This window comes from Tripterygium wilfordii, chromosome 16 (genome assembly GCF_013401445.1).
Source record: "Tripterygium wilfordii isolate XIE 37 chromosome 16, ASM1340144v1, whole genome shotgun sequence".
Classification (NCBI taxonomy): Eukaryota; Viridiplantae; Streptophyta; class Magnoliopsida; order Celastrales; family Celastraceae; genus Tripterygium; species Tripterygium wilfordii.
This window is the reverse complement of record NC_052247.1, coordinates 343,789-360,592: the sequence shown is the minus strand read 5'-3', so window position 1 is coordinate 360,592 and position 16,804 is coordinate 343,789. Positions and strand designations below refer to the sequence as shown.

The following is a 16,804-nucleotide window of genomic DNA, read 5'->3' as shown; positions in this document are numbered from 1 at the left end:
TATAAGAGTTTTGTTTGTCAATAAAAAAAACGAAAACTCTATCTATCCTTAACAATTTCTTCCATAACCGATCATAAAGGTATTACGTTATCTAATTACATTGAATTTTGTTATTATGTTATCTAATTACATGTTATATCTAATTATGATTGAATTCGTTAGGAATACCTAACCCTCTGAAAAAAAAAGATATAGAAGCTTTAGAGCATTAATGTCTAATAAAATTATAATTTTTAAAAGTGCATAGGCATTTTAGGCCGAAACAGCAAGCCCGCTCTCTCTTTACGGCCCAATCAGAGTATCAGACAGCCGTGCCCGGTCCGGCTCTCCAAGCATTGTTGGACCGTCACGCTCCATCGTTCTTCTTCTCCACCTCTCTGACTCTGGCTCTCACTCCGGTCTTCTTTCTCTCACCATAGCTGTTTTTCATGAATCAGACAGCCTCCAATTTGGAGATCCAGACAAACTTAGTTTGGATTAGAAAGGACGAAGAAGACTCAATTCCTGCAGATACTGCAGATACTGCAGATACCATACCTCAAACGATCCGTCTGTTCTTCTTCTTTTAGATCTGTGTTTTCAGAAATTCAAACAAAAAGGGTTCTTCGCTTTCTTGATCCCTTAATATGCGGGATTTATTTACATCTTCAATTCAATCCGGAAGCTAACGTAACTGGTTCTATTGAATTCTGACAAGTGATGGTTCGTCGATTCTGAGCATGGATCTACAACCTTCCCCATCTCAATCGGGAAGGTCGTCCACGGACTCTCTTGGCAATATCAAGAGCGGAATTGAACGTACCAGTTCTTCATCCTTGGCAAAATCAATCTCCGATGCGGGAGGCCAGAGTCTTTCCTCCATCCTTAATAATCCTCACAGTGGCAAGTCCGGTATCTATGTCTCTGACGCTTGGGTTGGCTGGTGGTCTTCCTCCTCTTCGTCTGTTGCTGTTCCTGAATTCTCTCCACTAGTATCCACCAAGGCAGCTTCCAACGTCTCCAGATCAGATTTTAATCAATATTTGTCCTCCGTTTCAGAGCAATACAGCCGCTTCGAAGACATCCGCAACCATTCGAGCAAGGAGGGTCTTGATTTGGATGGCATTGGTGGCCAGGGTGAAGCGCTTGTAGCATGCCTGCGCGAGGTGCCAGCTCTCTACTTCAAGGAAGATTTTGCATTGGAAGATGGTGGCACCTTTCGAGCGGCCTGCCCCTTCTCCAACGTATCGGACAACCTGGGGCTGCAGGAGAAGCTCTCGCATTATCTTGATGTGGTGGAGCTCTACTTGGTGAAAGAGATTTCTCTTCGGTCAAATTACTTCTTCGAGGCACAGGGACAGCTGCAGGACTTGAATGTGAAGATTGTGGAAGGGTGTAATCGAATTCAGGAGTTGAAAAAGACCATAAGCCTTCTGGATAAGGATATAGTGGACTCAGCAAGGCAAATTCAGGAACTGAACGAGACAAGGAGTAATTTGTTGGCTCTGCAGCAAAAATTAAGGCTTATTTTATATGTTAACCAGGCAGTCTCGGCTCTAAAATTGGTATAAATCTTTGTCTTCTTTGTACATTCAATGAGAATTCTTATAGTATGCGCTTGGATGTTAGGAAGGCTTAAAACAAGTCTGAGATGGTTTGGTAACTACTGGTTTAAAATCCTTTGATAAGACCTGAAGAGCCTCATAGGAGATTTAAAGCAATAAGCATGGTTTTTAAACGCTTGGCTAATAGATAGTGGTAGGAAAGTGAAGTTTCGCATCTTTAGATCTTTAGTTATGCTGTTTTTCCTTTTCCCTTTCCCCGACAGTAATTAGTGGCAGTACTTGTTATTTTTCTGAGATTATGCTTAGCGAGGAACATCATTGTTCAATTGGATAGATTGCAGAACCCAAATTTTAAAGGAAAGGACGGTCATTTATTTGGATTTGAGGATATCAGCAATTAACTGATGATGGTGTTGTAAATATATGTCTAGGGTGCCCATATTTCACAAAGCAGAGCTAAGTCTAGAAATTTAGTGATAGAACCTTCTTGATGACTGGGTTCATTTCTTCCTACTCTTGATTGCTAGCAGCGTGCTCAAGTTGTTTTAGATACACTGGTTTTCTGTGGCCTTGGTTTGCTTCAGATTTGTCTCATTCATGACCTGCATTATATTATTAGTAGCATCAGAGATTTACAACAATTGGATGTAATTGAAAATACTTCGACCATAGCTAAAAGAAGAATAATTATTATGCAGAGAATATATTAAAGTTTTGAGGCCAGTTTTTTGTAACTTTTATCTGTTATCCAATCACGTACGGTTAAAAGTTTGTTTATGGCTTGAAACTGAAGCTGATGTATTGTTTTGTCATACAGCTTGTCGCATCTGCAGATTGTGCTGGAGCTCTGGATGTAACTGATGCTTTGCAAAATCTATTGGTATGTTCTTATCCACTGATGAAAAGACCTGCACGATTCTTCTTCTTTTTTAATTTTTTTAAATCCTTAAAATATAAGGTTGCCTTATTTTAGTGTAAACCGATGACATCGGGTTAAACTTCTTGTTCATAGGATGGAGATGAGCTCAGTGGGCTGCATTGTTTTCGCCACCTTCGACATCACGTTGCAGCTTCTATCGATTCTATAAACAGGTTTTTTTTTTGCCATAAAATGATGTTTTTTTAGGTGAAATCTTTGTTATTCTTTGTTTTCCATGGAAATCCTGTTAGGCCACCTACCATGTGGTGTTTTTCATGACCTATTCTTTTTCAAAAAGGATTTGGCAAAATCCTTCATAAAATTATAGATGATGACCATCCTTCTTCTTTACAGAATTAGTGAAAACTGAAAAAGGAAGCTTTAACAACCAGGAATACTCTGGTTGTTTCTTAGAGGAAAAAAAAAGGAAGCAGTAATGCTCTGGAAAATCATGCAGTCCACAAGTGGTCTATATGTGAGTTTGCAAGGTGGAGTAGACTTGCATGTTGCTTCGTGGCCTTTGAGACACATTTACCTTCACTTGAAAATAGAAGATACTTTGGATATTTATGGTAACCAAAAATTGGTTGAAGGATAAATTTTAAAGTTTCTAAGTTAGAAAGTTATTAGCCTGGAGATTTTGAATATGATTCCCAACTCTATTTTTTTTGTCTATATCATTAGATATTTGTCACTTAAAATATCTTTGAGCAAGTGGGCTCTGTGATTGCAACTGCTTCTTTCAGGTGTAATTTGTTGAGGTTTTATTTGTTGGGTGGAAATAAGATGAAACAGTTGGCTTGTTAGAAGATATGATAGAATTGCAATTGTTTTAGTGGAATGCAGTCTGCAGCAATAATTATATGACTATATTAGAGCTAGTAGAAGCTATGCTTTGCTATTTCTTAAATTGCTTTGAAGTGATTGTGAATCTGTTAATAGTCGGTTGCATCTATTTTATCAACAACAGTACTGGTTTTTCTTTTCATTGTAAAAGAATTTCATTTTACTGTTCTATGATTTCATCATGACATATTAAATTTTCTTGTAGTATCCTTTCAGTAGAATTTATGCGCACTTCAATACATGAAGTCGGGGATACAGATGTGGTTATTTTATCAAAAACGAAAGCTAGGGCTATCATTCCCATGAATGGCAAAGATGACGAGGTAATGGTAATCACATTTGTAAGCTTTAGGCCTTTAAATCTGGGGTTTTCCCGTAGTAATGCTAGCGTATGTGATCAAGTTAAAACCTTTTTGGAATCATACATACTAACTTGCCCTTCATATGCTATAGTGGCTTTTCTTGAAACGGATGTAACTTTCCAAGAAGAGAAACAATTTAAGGGTGCTTATGTAGTATTATATATTATTTGAAGGGAATTTCAGGGCATAGCCATTATTTTTTTGGAGGCTTCAGAATTGTGTTTTACATTATGCATTGCTGAATGCTTTTGCTAAAAGATATGTCATCAACCATGGTGCTACACAAGCCTTCATGTTGGAGCATTCTCACTGACTAGAAGATCTTGAACCTCCGGAGCTTCAAGCGAACATCCTTAAATTATTTTAAATTTTAAAAATTAAGTGGAATGCGAATTTTTTTCAGATATCCGTTGGAAAATAGTATTGGAATTTCCATAGATGTGGGAAATCAGGTTAACTCACAAGTCGCAAGTAATGATTAACTCAAAAGATGATTGTTTCACTGAGGGCCTTTATATCTTCTCAAGGTTGAAAATGTAGATCTTTTATCTCCAAGAGTTGTTGTGTCAAGCACATATAAGATACTCAATAGTATTTTTGAATGCACCGCGTGCCTGATTGCTTTTGTCTTCATGTTATCAGTTTGAGCTGGATGAGGAAGAGACCTCTACTTTCCGAGACCGTCTTCTCCCACTCATCATTGGCCTTCTTAGAACAGTAAGTGATTATTGTGGTTTTATATGTTTTTCTACAAAAAAAGAAAAGAAAATTCATATATTTTGTTGTATAGAGTAGACTATCTAATTTGCTGGCTGGGTTGACGACAAGATTAAAACTTGAAATTTTACTGGTCAAGTAGTGAAAGGAGAGGAAATTGTAAATGCCATACTTTGAAAATCCTTTGGTTGGCTTGGAAAAAAAGAAATAAACCTTTTGAAGAGGTAGAAACTAAATGAGATTACATGTGGTAGTTCTATCTCTCTCCCTCTCTTGTGTAGATTCTTCTAAAGAAGTTCACATGTTAAAGTTATCTTTGATGCGGTTAGGGATATAAGGAAGACAAGCGGTAACTGTTGGTTTAAGTTCATCCATTCTTTGAATCAGTATGCAATGTAGGTAAATTTCCCATTATGGTTGCTTTCAGGCTAAGCTCCCATCTGTGTTGAGGATATATCAAGATACACTTACTGCTGATATGAAAAGTGCTATAAAGAATGCAGTTGCAGAGTTGCTTCCTATTCTCATTGCTCGATCACTGGGCCTGGAGTCAGATTTTATTCCCGGAGAACGAACAGGGGATTCTGCAGATGGTAAGAAGTCTCTTATGTTCTCTCATATGCATCTCAATACTTCTCTCATATGCATCTCAATATTCAATATCTGTTAATTATTTAACTGTCAATCTATCAAATTTTCTGTTGTACCTCTTTTGTACTGTGTAACATTTTATTCTTTTGCTACGTTTCTTCCAATCTTTTGAAACTTACATGGTGACTCAGGTGGAGGCTCATCCCTTGCGAGCAAGTTGAGGAGCCTGTCATCTGAAAGCTTTGTTCAACTTTTGGGTGCTATTTTCAAGATTGTAGAGGTAATGTATACTTGACTAATGTCTTACAGATCCTTGTGTTTTGAAGGTTTTACTTAAACTTAGTCCATACATGCATGAACATAATCCATGTCTTACGTAGAATAGTGATCTATAATTAGAGATACCAATTTTCTTAACATGAAAATGAGAACACTTGAAAACCATGGACTGACTTTTTCACTTCATATCTTTCACTTGACAATCATGAATGCAGAATGGAATTCGGCTGATCTCATTGAGAAATCATATGGCACAACATTCTCTAGGTTTTTATCAACTGTCATGAATTTGGAGGATTTTTAAATTCCATGAATGGAAATTCATTATGTTGATTTTGATTAAGAGTGGAACTATCTGTTAGAATATATTATGACGATTTAGTTTCCTAGTTTATGTTGATTTAGGTTCTCATTATGTTTCCTTTATATCTAAATTTCCTTATCTCTAGGTTTGACTTTGCCTCTATTCCCCTATATAAGGGCTACTAAGGGCTCCCTTAGTACTATGCAATATATCGAATCAATATTATCAATATTGTATTTTAACACCATCAATATTAAAGTCTTTAATGTGAGGACGCTGTTGGCAAATAGGTTGCAGGAGATTCTTCACGAGATTGTTACTCCAACTCATATGTTTTTGACAAGTTGATCCTTATGGAGATTCTTTTAAAAAAAGAAAATCCTCTAACATCCTTTTATTTTCAAACATCGGTAAGACATGCCATGTTACTGTGGTATGTCTCTTGACAAGATTATATCCAAGTAACTTTACAACACAGATTGCATCAGATTTCCTTATTAACTAGCATATCAGTGGGATGGGAGCCTGGCGACAAAAAGATATTTGAATTTTGAAACTCTTCACCTTGCTTTGCTTCTGGACTCCTGTATTCTGACTTCTTCATGAATATAAACATGATCTTATTTTTTGCTTGTATGAACTTCTTGCCCTGCGAGAAACATGACCTAATATGATTTAATATAATTTATGTCTTTTAGTGAATGCAGGCACATTTAGTGCGTGCTGCTGAAGTGAAAAGATCCATTGAGTGGATTATGTGCAACCTTGATGATCATTATGCTGCTGACTCTGTCACTGCTGCTATTGCACTTGGTGCTGCTGCTGCTGCAGAAACATCACAAGATGGTGTTGGTTCACCATTGTCAGTTCTCCAACATTCCACTCAGCGAAATGCTAGCAAGGTTCCTTCACTGCAGGGGAAAACAAATGATGTAGCAAATCCATCAAATATGTCTAGAAACTTCAGGTGGATTCCAGTATTTTTGGCAGTTTGTATGTAGTTCCCTTTGCTTGAGCTTTTACGTACAATATTCATCTCTTGGGTAACTGGATCAGCTGTGTAGAATGCAGTTTGTTTATAGTGCTTAGATTTATTGGAATTCAGGGGAATTGTTTGTAATTGCTCCTATGAGAGACGTGGAATTTATTCTTGGAGCAGCATTACTTGTTATCTTGAGTTTGGTTCACAACTCCAGTTTGTTTCTCTATTTTCTAGAATGTTATTGAATGTCATTTAATATTCCTTTACAGAGCTGATGTTTTGCGAGAGAACACAGAAGCTGTGTTTGCGGCATGTGACGCAGCTCATGGAAGATGGGCGAAGCTCCTTGGGGTCCGTGCTATTCTCCATCCTAAGTTGAGATTGCAGGACTTCTTAAGCATATTTAATATCACCCAAGAGTTTATAACTGCTACAGAGAAGGTACTCATCCATCTTCTTATCTTACCATTCCAAGTTCCAGTACCGTTTGTGATTATGACTATTTTATACCAATATAAACAGATAGGTGGAAGATTGGGATATAGCATTCGAGGCACACTGCAGTCACAGGCCAAAGCTTTTGTTGATTTCCAACATGAATCACGGGTTAGCTTTTTGTCCTTGTTCCTTTTTCGAAGTTTCTATGGGACCTTTGCATTCCTTCAAAACACTCATTTCCTTGTTGGCATTTCTACCATGTAGATGACAAAAATTAGGGCAGTGCTGGACCAAGAAACATGGGCTGAAGTAGACGTGCCTGATGAATTTCAGGCTATGATTAATTCACTATTTTGTTCTGAAGAGCTAATTTCTGGGAACCTAGATGATACTGAAGCTAATTTGACAGCAAGCGGCAGTGTACCCATAAGAAATGATGGTTCACTCATTGCAGATACTGAGCCACTGAATACCCAACATCAAAAGGAAAGAACTGGTTCTGAAATGTCCATGGAAGATAATGCAGTTGTGAAATCCTCTCCTGTGGGTGTGACAAACGGAAGAAATAAAGTTGATGCTGTGACATCCTTGGCTCAAAATACGAATAATAACTTAAAGGAGCGTGGAAAATCTGGTGCGCAAACCCTTTTCTATGGAGGAGTTAATTATCACATGGTAAACTGGTCAGTTATCTCGTTTAACAATATTTTTGTATCTTATTTTACTCCTTCCCTCTGTTTTTGTCAGTGCACCTGTATTATCTTTTGAAGCCATATGCCATGTATTGTTGATACATTTTCCTTTCTTATAACTGCACTGACTTTACTTCACTAATTCCTATTTTGTATGTTGCGCAGTCAGTTATATCTGTATAATATTCACCTTCATCTCATTTATGATTCATTTTTATATCTTTTCATTGTTTTTACTGTTTTTTTTCTTTCTTTTTTTTAGTCGTTGCGGAAAATTGTTGCTAGAAAGCGATGCTTGAAACAATATTTTCTTTTTTCTTCCAGTGGCTTAATATTGCTGAAGATGTTGGCGGAGTACATTGATATGAATAATTTTCTGCCAACGTTGTCTTCTGAAATTGTTCATCGTGTTGTGGAGACTTTAAAATTCTTCAACACAAGGACTTGCCAACTTGTTCTTGGTGCTGGTGCCATGCAGGTATTAGTATTGTTCTTGTCTATATAGGCATTTCCTTACACATTGACACAACAAGGATTCAGAAACTGAAAATTGTGCCATTGATTGCGTAGAGAGACTATTTTTGTCCATGCATACTCACATTTTGACGAATATTTTGCCCAGTAAATTCTGGAGTTGATTTTTGGATTCTCTCTCTCTTGGCGTGTATTATTTTTTTATTTGTTTACTTGTATGCTTATTTCTTAACTGGTCTTCCACTACAAAGTCCCCCCCCCCCCAATTATCTGGTTTTTGTTTACAATTTATGTATTTTCAATACTTTCTCTCGAATATTATTGGGCAAGTTAGTCATTCTGGCTCTTGGTTCGTATATGCGGTGTTGCAGGTGTCTGGTTTGAAGTCCATTACTGCTAAACACCTGGCCCTTGCTAGTCAAGTAATCAGTTTTACATATGCCATTATTCCTGGTAGGTGGTGATAATCTAATACTAATATGCTGCCCTTCATAAAATTATTGCTACTATCCTAATCACGAGGTGCTGGCATTACATATTGTTTTTCATGAATACTTTCCATTTTCACTAGAAGTCCTGAGCATTTTCTGCTATCCAAAGAAACGTGAAGGACCTTTTTTTTTTATAATGCTCCTTGTCTTTATGGTAATGTGATTTCATTCCTTTTGTTGTCATTATCATGTGGATATCTTATATTCTTTAAGGTTAAGGATATGATTGCAAATTCCAAGTTTGTCTATGAAGAGCAGATCTAATTATATTAGTGTCTATAATTGATTTCTTCTGTGTAATACTAATGTACAACAACATCTTGTACATTGGAGCCCATAGTTATTGACCTGATTTCTAAGATATAATTGGAGGACATGTATGGATAGGTTGCTTTTGTATACTTGGTGGAATCTGGCATAAAGAAGCCGTGTCTATTGATAGATGTAAAACATACCCAACTTCTTCCCATGGAAGGGTACTGGCGCAATAAAAGATGTTAGGCTCGTTGTCGAAGAGGCTCTCATTAGCCTTTGAGGTTTGGGAAAGGTTGATCTAGTCAGTCTTACCCCTTGTTTGCCTCTTTTGGTAGCCTTCAATAAACTTCTTTTGCATTAAAAAAAGTGTTTCTACAAAAAGTAATATTTGAATACTTACTTGAGCTTGTTCGTGTGCATATGACTCAAGTTTGACTTGTTTAATAAGGAAGTTTTGGCACGAGTCATGAGCTTGGTGTTATTACCTTGTAGGCTGAACTGAATCTAAGCAGTTGCCTTACTTGTATATTTAAAACAATTTTTTTGGATCACGTGATTAAATAATAATAATGATAATAATAGAAATAATTAATAACTTGAATGTGACATGGTGCTTTGTCTTTGGCTTAAGAAATCAGGCGAGTTCTTTTTCTTAAAGTACCTGAGATGAGAAGGGCATTATTACTATCCGAGATTGATAGAGTAGCACAGGTATGTGACCCTCCTAAAAGTTGTATCCTGTGATGAACTTTTCTATTCAATTCGCTTATTTATGCCCTTCCCTGTTATTAAAAAATTTAGGATTACAAGGTTCACCGTGATGAAATACATACAAAGCTTGTTCAAATAATGAGAGAAAGATTGCTGTTTCATGCACGTGGGCTGCCTCAGATTGTTGAGAACTGGAACAGACCTGAAGATGCTGACTCCCAGCCCAGTGAGTTTGCTCGAGCTCTAACAAAAGTAAGACAAATTCGTTAAACTTTGTGCCCTTCATTCTTTCATGTTGTTTTTTGGTGAATCAGCAACAAAAGTAAGAACGATTGAAAAAGTGCATGATGAAGAATGATGCATTATTTGTCCAAGCAAAGTAACAACTTAATATTTTCCGTGACACATAGTTACTTAAATGACAAACCACTAAGTCTGGCTTAGTGTTTGTTTCATCTCTTGGAATGAAACGGAACTCCTGTTGAAAATGTCTCAATTAACCTCTGCATTGTGGGCATAAACTCTCTCTGACATTGAAAACTTTTAATAAAAACAAAGTGTCATTCTCATTTATTTCCTTTCGCTACTCTAAGACTAAGGGTCTTGTCATTCCCTTACAAAGGACTTGTAGTTTGAACAGGACTAGATTAAATGGTATATTTTTCTTACCTTCCTTATCGTGTTTCACTCTCTTAGAGCCCCTTAATGAAATTGCTTTTGCGTTCCTTTTGAAGATTTTTTTTTTGACAATCAGCAATGCCTGATTTTGTTAAATTTTGCTGTAGGAAGTTGGCTATCTTCAACGTATCCTATCACGAAATTTACTTGAGTCGGATGTTCAAGCTATTTTCAGGTGAGGTATTCCTAGTTGGACAAATAAATTTTCTTATGACTGCAATTTCTGTGACTTCTAACATTTAGTTTATATTGTACTAGAGTATAAATTGTTAAAAACGAAGAATAACATCATATGGATGTGCATCAGGAATTGGAGCATAAGTTATAAATAGTGGTAAAGTCAATGCCGTTTGCCTTTCCACCCCCACCCCCAACTTTAATTCCCGAAAGGTTTTTTGGGGTGAGGGGTCTTGAGACCCTTGCCTTCTGTGAATAGCAGGGTTTAGTAGCTTTAATGGATACTATGTAACATTTCATTGTGGTATCATTTATTATGGCCTTATGGTGATGTTAACCGGAAATTTAATTGTATATGGCTTTAATGGATAGCATGTAACATTTCATTGTGGTATCATTTGTTATGGCCTTATGGGTGATGTTAACTGGAAATTTAATTGTATATGGCATTGTGGCTACGGCCTACGAATGAACATTTATTAACTATGTGTACCAACCATATGATGAGAGTGCTTCTCTCCCATTCAACTCAATGATCAAATTGCTGGCCTAATGATGTTTAGGGGAGATGCACATGAGGACCTTCTTTTTTGTGCTTTTGCAGGCAAGTCGTTATAATATTCCATTCACAAATTTCAGAAGCATTCTCACGATTCGAGTTCAATACTCCGCAAGCGAAGGATAGGTACTTAGTTTATATTACTTTATTCGTAGAATCCCTTGTTAATAATGGTTTTGAGAAGTCATTTTAGAACTCAAATGACTTTTTCTTCTTGTTTCTATGTATGTCAGGCTGCATCGGGATATTAAACACATCCTTGGATGCATTCGATCATTACCCTCGGATAATTTAAGTAACTCCGGTACCCCTAACTGGGGGCAACTTGATGATTTTTTTGTTAAAATTTTTGGAGCTGAAGGCTGAAGCTGGTTGATAGAGTTAATGGTTTCTTTCTTGAAGAATATAACCTGATTTTAATGGAACTGTTGGAGATGTCAGATCCAGTCTCAGCCTGCACACTTTCGTTCTATAATATCATTGAGGTATTGAAGTAAGGCATAGTTATCGTTCTGGAAGCTCTATGTTTATTTAACACTTGAAGCTATTTCTCCTTCGATCTTTCATATTCCAATTTAGAGGCATCATTTCTCATATCCGTGAATTTTATTTTTCATCCTCAAAACTCTCAGATGTCGGATGATCGTCTGTGGCTTGCTAACGAAATGCGAATTTTCCAGGTGGTTTGATTGTTAAGGTGGATAATGGATAGGAAGATAACGAGTATCGAATTCATTGTTGCGGCATTGAAGCCCTTGTTGAAGCAGAAATTTTGTTGTGATTACAGAGTGTATACAATTCTCTGTTGTTTGAAATAGTAAACAAGAAAATAGCCTGGCTCTCTCTCTAGTTTGTTTTATCCAGTTTTTATGATTGTCAATTATATTGCCCACATAATTGTAATTTGCCATTAATGAGATCACCAGTTTCTTTTATCTTTTTTTTTCATTCCAACTAATTGTGCTAAGAGACTTGAGAGTAATTTGAAAAAAAAACCATTGCTTCTAATGGTTAAGTCAGTTGTTTGAACTTCTTAGCGCATGCATGTATCTAGGAGGTCGTTGGTTTTAATACTCACTTGATGCGATTTAGCGTTCACTCACTCTGATTCGATTTATTGTTATTTTCGCATTGGATTTTGGTTCAAGACTCTCCATGTAGTTTACGGTATTACATATGATATGTGCATTTATTATTAAGGTAAAGTTCGGTGGATTGTTCGGTTGGTTGTCTCCCCACTAAAGAAGAGTTGAGAGTATTTTTGATTAGTTCATGTGCTTACTTCTAAATTTCCTTGTACTTATTAGTTGGACCATATTGGAATGGTGGACTGTAAGTCGGTGCTATCTGCATATGAGAAAAAAAGAATTCAAAAAAAAAAACAAAGGAGGAAGAAAAGTTTTTTTTTTTTTAATTGAGGGTAGTATGGTAAACATATACTATAACGGCTAGTAGAGTGGCTACCGTTGGATATCCATTAAATTTAGACGACCACGTGGAAACCGCACAAAACTCTCACGCTCCTCGATGCGCCTCCCCTGTGGGAAAGAAAAAGGGAGCTGAATATCGTCTCTCTCTCTCTCTCACAACACTCCATCACACTCAGCAAAGTGAGAGAAGATCTACTGCAGTGTGAATTAGGGTTTTTGTAGAGGAAATAGGGAGAGAGGGAATTCGGGCTCGAGCTATCACCATGAACATTTTCAAGAAGAAAACTTCTCCTAAAGGTACTATTTTCTCCGTCAACAACACTTCGCTTCTTTGTTCTCCAAAAGGTTGTGTTTTTTTCCTTCTTAAAGACTGGATCACTTTGTAAGAGAATTGAGGTTTTGAGTTAATCAGTGTTTATGTTCTCGTTCGGCTTTTTTTTTTTCCCCTTGTTGTTTTGAAATTTAGTGCATCTTAATTTCCTGCTTTCCCCGTTCAATGTAATCTGAATTGAGGAAGATTGAAACAATTGTACATTTTTCCGTTTTCCAGATGCATTGCGGACAAGCAAGAGAGAAGTGGCTGTTGCCACCAGAGGTATGTATTTTCATATAAAGTTTATTTTTTGCCCCTTCAGACTGCTTGTAATTAATTGGTGACTTTGTGTTTCTGGATGTTAAATACTATGCCCATGTATGTGAAGGTTAATGTTGAGTTTCTGAGAAATTGCTGATTTGAGTAGTTTCAATTCACTGTAATGTAACATACGCAATAGACTGATTCACCTTTTTATGCTATTTGAGTAGTTTCAATTTGCGCATCTCATACTCAATTCAACTTATTTAGCCTAAAGAAAAGCAGTTATTGGGGATACTGAACTGGCTGATTGATAACCAATGAAAATGGCATACACATGTTCTCTTTGATGTTGTGGGCAATTAACGAGCAAGGAAACAGTAATTGATCTTTTTTAGAGATTTGAATATGCCAACTGGGAAAGTTGGGATTATTTTTGGTCATCTTCCTTGGACATATATGGTAGTAGGCACCGCACTTGTTTGGTGGTTTGTTTTGATTAAGTTTTGGTCAATACACGTATTAGGGTATTTCATGGTTGATTTTTTTTTGAGACAATTCAGTCCAAGAAAAAGAACTTTTTGAAGAGGGACCAATCCATACCAAATTTACGTCTAAAATATTATTAGCAGCAAGAGTGCTTGCTGGGATATTCGTGAGGGGAAGGAGATATTCTATTCACAGAAACTCTGCCCTTTCTGCTATTGTACTAAGTTTTTACTACAGACATTCATTATGAACTTCTTTATCTGTCAGGCATTGAGCGTGAGATCTCGTCGCTTCAATTGGAGGTTTGTTTCTATTGCCTTCATGTCTTTTTTAAATTTTTTTTGTGTCCTTTCACAAAATCTCTCTGCATGCAATTTCAGGAGAAGAAGTTGGTGGCTGAGATCAAGAAAACAGCTAAAACAGGAAATGAGGCAAGTGACTGTTGTTATCCGTATTTATTTTTGCTATAAGCGGGTAGATAATACCAAATCTAGGCCTAACCACTTAAGTATTTTGACCTGTCATTTTTTTTTTATTGTCGGCCCAATTTTATTCGTGGACGATGGTGCACAATGAGGTAATTTTGCTTTATCCCACAGACGAAGTTTGAAGGAGCACATTCATGTATTGTTTCGGGATAGTGCATGTAACTTTTCTTTTTTAAATTTCCTTCCGTTTCTTGTGAAGAACAAATTCATTGTTGTTTCTTTATCTTGTATTTAGTTTGACTTTGTCATTCTTCTCTACTCTTGGTGTATTTGTGTCTAAGATCATAGTTATACCAACTTAAGTAAGGAATCCTCTCTAGGTACAGAAGTTAAATCACACCTTTCAAACCCTAAAAATTGTAGTTGCTTATCTTGGTCTTGGTGTATTTGTATCTAAGATCCTAGGTATTCCAACTTATGTAAGGAATCCTCTCTAGGTACAGAAGTTAAATCACACCTTTCAAACCCTAAAATAGTAGTTGCTTATCTTGGTCTATGGTTTGCCTGTGCATATCAACTATCTTCTGCTATCATTTGACTTATTCATTGTTTTCAAGTATCTAGGCTGCTACCAGAATCCTTGCTCGTCAGCTTGTTCGATTACGGCAACAGATTACTAATTTGCAGGGGAGTCGTGCCCAAATCAGAGGGGTAGCAACTCATACACAGGTCACCTTCTACTAGAAAGAAACTTGTGCTTAATTCTTTTTTTTTTTTCAGAGTTTAGCATCAATGTCTCTATTGTATATCAGGATAAAAATAAAAAGATTATACTTAGTTCATTAAAACAGTGGTGTCGTTTTTATTTTGTCTTCAGGCATTGTACGCTAGTACTTCAATATCCACAGGGATGAAAGGTGCAACTAAAGCTATGGTAGCAATGAACAAGGTATACTTTTTCGATAGTGATGTCTTAAAGATGATGTTGTGGTGCTATTACGTGTACATCCTGCTTGTCTCCGACCCCGCCCACTGCGGGAGCCCTGTGCACGGAAGTTGTTTTACCTTCTTTTTCCTTTATCCTTAATGCATTCAGATTCTCTCTCAGAAGGCTAGTTTGTATACATGTCTTTAAAATTGAAGTAATCAATAGCCTTACATCTTCTATCCTTCTTTTCCAGCAAATGGCTCCTGCAAAACAGGCTAAAGTGATCAAAGAATTCCAGAAGCAGTCAGCTCAAATGGACATGACGGTAATACTTATTCTATTCCAGCATAATTAGCATAGAGACAACAAGGCATACAATTGCCCCATTTGCCTGAAGTGGTTCTCACAATACTAGGATGAGAAGTTGCTACATGATATTTCCTTGCCCTGCTGAGTGATTTAAGATCCTTTAGGATTCTTCCTATCATCCTATGTTATAGTTGTCTAAATACCTCCCCTTGTTTTACTTTGGGGTATAATGTGAAACATTGTTTTCAGATTGAGATGATGTCGGAAGCCATTGACGAAACCTTGGACAAAGATGAGGCTGAAGAAGAAACAGAGGAGCTAACTAACCAGGTGCCAGCTCTTTCATACAACTCGTGTTGCTTTCTTTTCAAGGCTTCCTTAGTTTATTACTAACTTACATGGTTCCCTGCAGGTGCTTGATGAAATCGGTGTTGATATTGCATCCCAGGTTTGTTTCAATTAAATCAATCATATAAAAAATATTTCCTCATATGTTACTTTCTTATCATAAACAATGTTTAAGTAATTGTATGCATGATCCTCCTTTTCAACAGTTGTCTTCAGCTCCAAAAGGTCGGATTGCGACAAGGAATGCCCCGAATGTCGTTGCAAGGTATGTGGTCACATTCCTCTCAAGTGATGACCTGAAAAATTTTTAATCGATACTGCTGGAAGTGTTTTTATTTTATATTGGCGGATTGTTTGCTAGGTACTCATGATCTTTTTGCACTCTTTTTAGTCACAGCTCTGAAGCTCCTCCGGATGTTGAGGACCTTGAGAAGAGGTTGGCCTCTCTACGCCGTATATGATCTGGAAAGCACGTAGCAGTTGGACCTAGAAGAGTATTACACTTCTGTAAATTTCAATACAAATTGGATCATAATCGTGAAATATTATTAGACATATATATATATATATGTATGTATGTATGTATGTCCCGGATAAAATGATAATTTGTTTTCTTTTATTCTACCTCTTTAGTTGAATGGAAAAAAGTGATGACCACCAGAAATATGATAACTATGGTAGATTTCATCTTTGCAAATCTTTGCTTTGTTTTCATTGATAACACCCTTCAACCTTGACCTTACCACCTCTTTACACCGACTTTGGTCTCTATATATAGAAATGAAGATGACCAATCTAAAACAGACACCTGTCCTTACTCAAACAGATTAACAGCAGCTCAACGGAATGAGGATTTTAACAGACTATTTAACAGTAGTTTAACTTCTAATTACACAATTACCAGCTCAAAGATGGTAAATCCTACCAATTACTTCCCTCCCAGAATAAACCTTGTTCTCAAGGTACTGCCCTATAAGCACAAAAGGCAACAAAAAACTTCACTTCCCAGTTGCAGCTGACTGAAGTTCAATTTGCAAACTTCAAAAAATGTTAAATCCAGCCATATATCACAGAGTGAATGTGGGAAACTTGGCAACAAAATCATGATAGTCTTCCCAAGTAGCTTCTTCCTTGTTATGGCCATCCCATTGAATCAGCAATCGGGTTCCAGCAACTTCCCCTTTCTTGTAAATTCTCCTCTCCGATACTGCCAAGGGAACCTGTTGAACCAGACCCAGATCATTCACTTGAGGTAGCTCAGTATTAGGTTGGATGGCGG

At 36.9% G+C, this 16,804-nt stretch overlaps 2 protein-coding genes across 6 annotated transcripts; both read left to right on the top strand.

Annotated features, from left to right (window-relative positions):
* Positions 1-257: 257 nt before the first annotated feature.
* On the top strand, positions 258-12,038 carry LOC119980956 (vacuolar protein sorting-associated protein 54, chloroplastic-like). 3 transcript variants are annotated; one of them, XM_038823867.1, is made up of 19 exons: positions 260-1,544; positions 2,362-2,424; positions 2,557-2,636; positions 3,515-3,632; positions 4,314-4,388; positions 4,816-4,981; positions 5,171-5,259; positions 6,270-6,529; positions 6,814-6,985; positions 7,067-7,150; positions 7,247-7,665; positions 7,999-8,152; positions 8,520-8,601; positions 9,526-9,605; positions 9,696-9,857; positions 10,391-10,458; positions 11,065-11,145; positions 11,253-11,504; positions 11,652-12,038. In XM_038823867.1, exons 1-18 carry the CDS (start codon positions 720-722, stop codon positions 11,383-11,385), a joined length of 3,111 nt encoding a protein of 1,036 aa, XP_038679795.1. In that variant the 5' UTR covers positions 260-719; the 3' UTR covers positions 11,386-11,504; positions 11,652-12,038. The 3 variants fall into 3 exon arrangements, with proteins under 3 accessions (XP_038679796.1, XP_038679795.1, XP_038679794.1); XM_038823866.1 differs by having other exon boundaries at positions 261-1,544; positions 11,700-12,038; XM_038823868.1 differs by lacking the exons at positions 10,391-10,458; positions 11,065-11,145; positions 11,253-11,504; positions 11,652-12,038 and having other exon boundaries at positions 258-1,544; positions 9,533-9,605; positions 9,696-9,837.
* Positions 12,039-12,522: 484 nt separating this feature from the next.
* LOC119980571 (vacuolar protein sorting-associated protein 2 homolog 2) lies at positions 12,523-16,222 on the top strand. Of its 3 annotated transcripts, none has more exons than XM_038823327.1 (11): positions 12,523-12,746; positions 13,000-13,044; positions 13,780-13,814; positions 13,893-13,943; positions 14,565-14,669; positions 14,818-14,889; positions 15,122-15,193; positions 15,427-15,507; positions 15,590-15,625; positions 15,732-15,798; positions 16,125-16,222. In XM_038823327.1, exons 1-11 carry the CDS (start codon positions 12,713-12,715, stop codon positions 16,160-16,162), a joined length of 636 nt encoding a protein of 211 aa, XP_038679255.1. In that variant the 5' UTR covers positions 12,523-12,712; the 3' UTR covers positions 16,163-16,222. The 3 variants fall into 3 exon arrangements, with proteins under 3 accessions (XP_038679255.1, XP_038679252.1, XP_038679254.1); XM_038823324.1 differs by having other exon boundaries at positions 15,732-15,790; positions 15,917-16,207; XM_038823326.1 differs by having other exon boundaries at positions 12,524-12,746; positions 15,732-15,790; positions 15,923-16,205.
* Positions 16,223-16,804: the final 582 nt, after the last annotated feature.

What these genes read in the sequence shown, in the direction of transcription:
- LOC119980571 (XM_038823324.1), top strand. Translation starts at nt 12,713, where the DNA reads ATGAACATTTTCAAGAAGAAAACTTCTCCTAAAG. An exon ending in AGTGGCTGTTGCCACCAGAG is followed by an intron (nt 13,045 to 13,779) that starts GTATGTATTTTC and finishes TTTATCTGTCAG; the next exon opens with GCATTGAGCGTGAGATCTCG. An exon ending in CAGCTCAAATGGACATGACG is followed by an intron (nt 15,194 to 15,426) that starts GTAATACTTATT and finishes CATTGTTTTCAG; the next exon opens with ATTGAGATGATGTCGGAAGC.
- LOC119980956 (XM_038823867.1), top strand. Translation starts at nt 720, where the DNA reads ATGGATCTACAACCTTCCCCATCTCAATCGGGAAGGTCGTCCACGGAC. An exon ending in TTATAACTGCTACAGAGAAG is followed by an intron (nt 6,986 to 7,066) that starts GTACTCATCCAT and finishes CAATATAAACAG; the next exon opens with ATAGGTGGAAGATTGGGATA. An exon ending in ACTCCGCAAGCGAAGGATAG is followed by an intron (nt 11,146 to 11,252) that starts GTACTTAGTTTA and finishes TATGTATGTCAG; the next exon opens with GCTGCATCGGGATATTAAAC.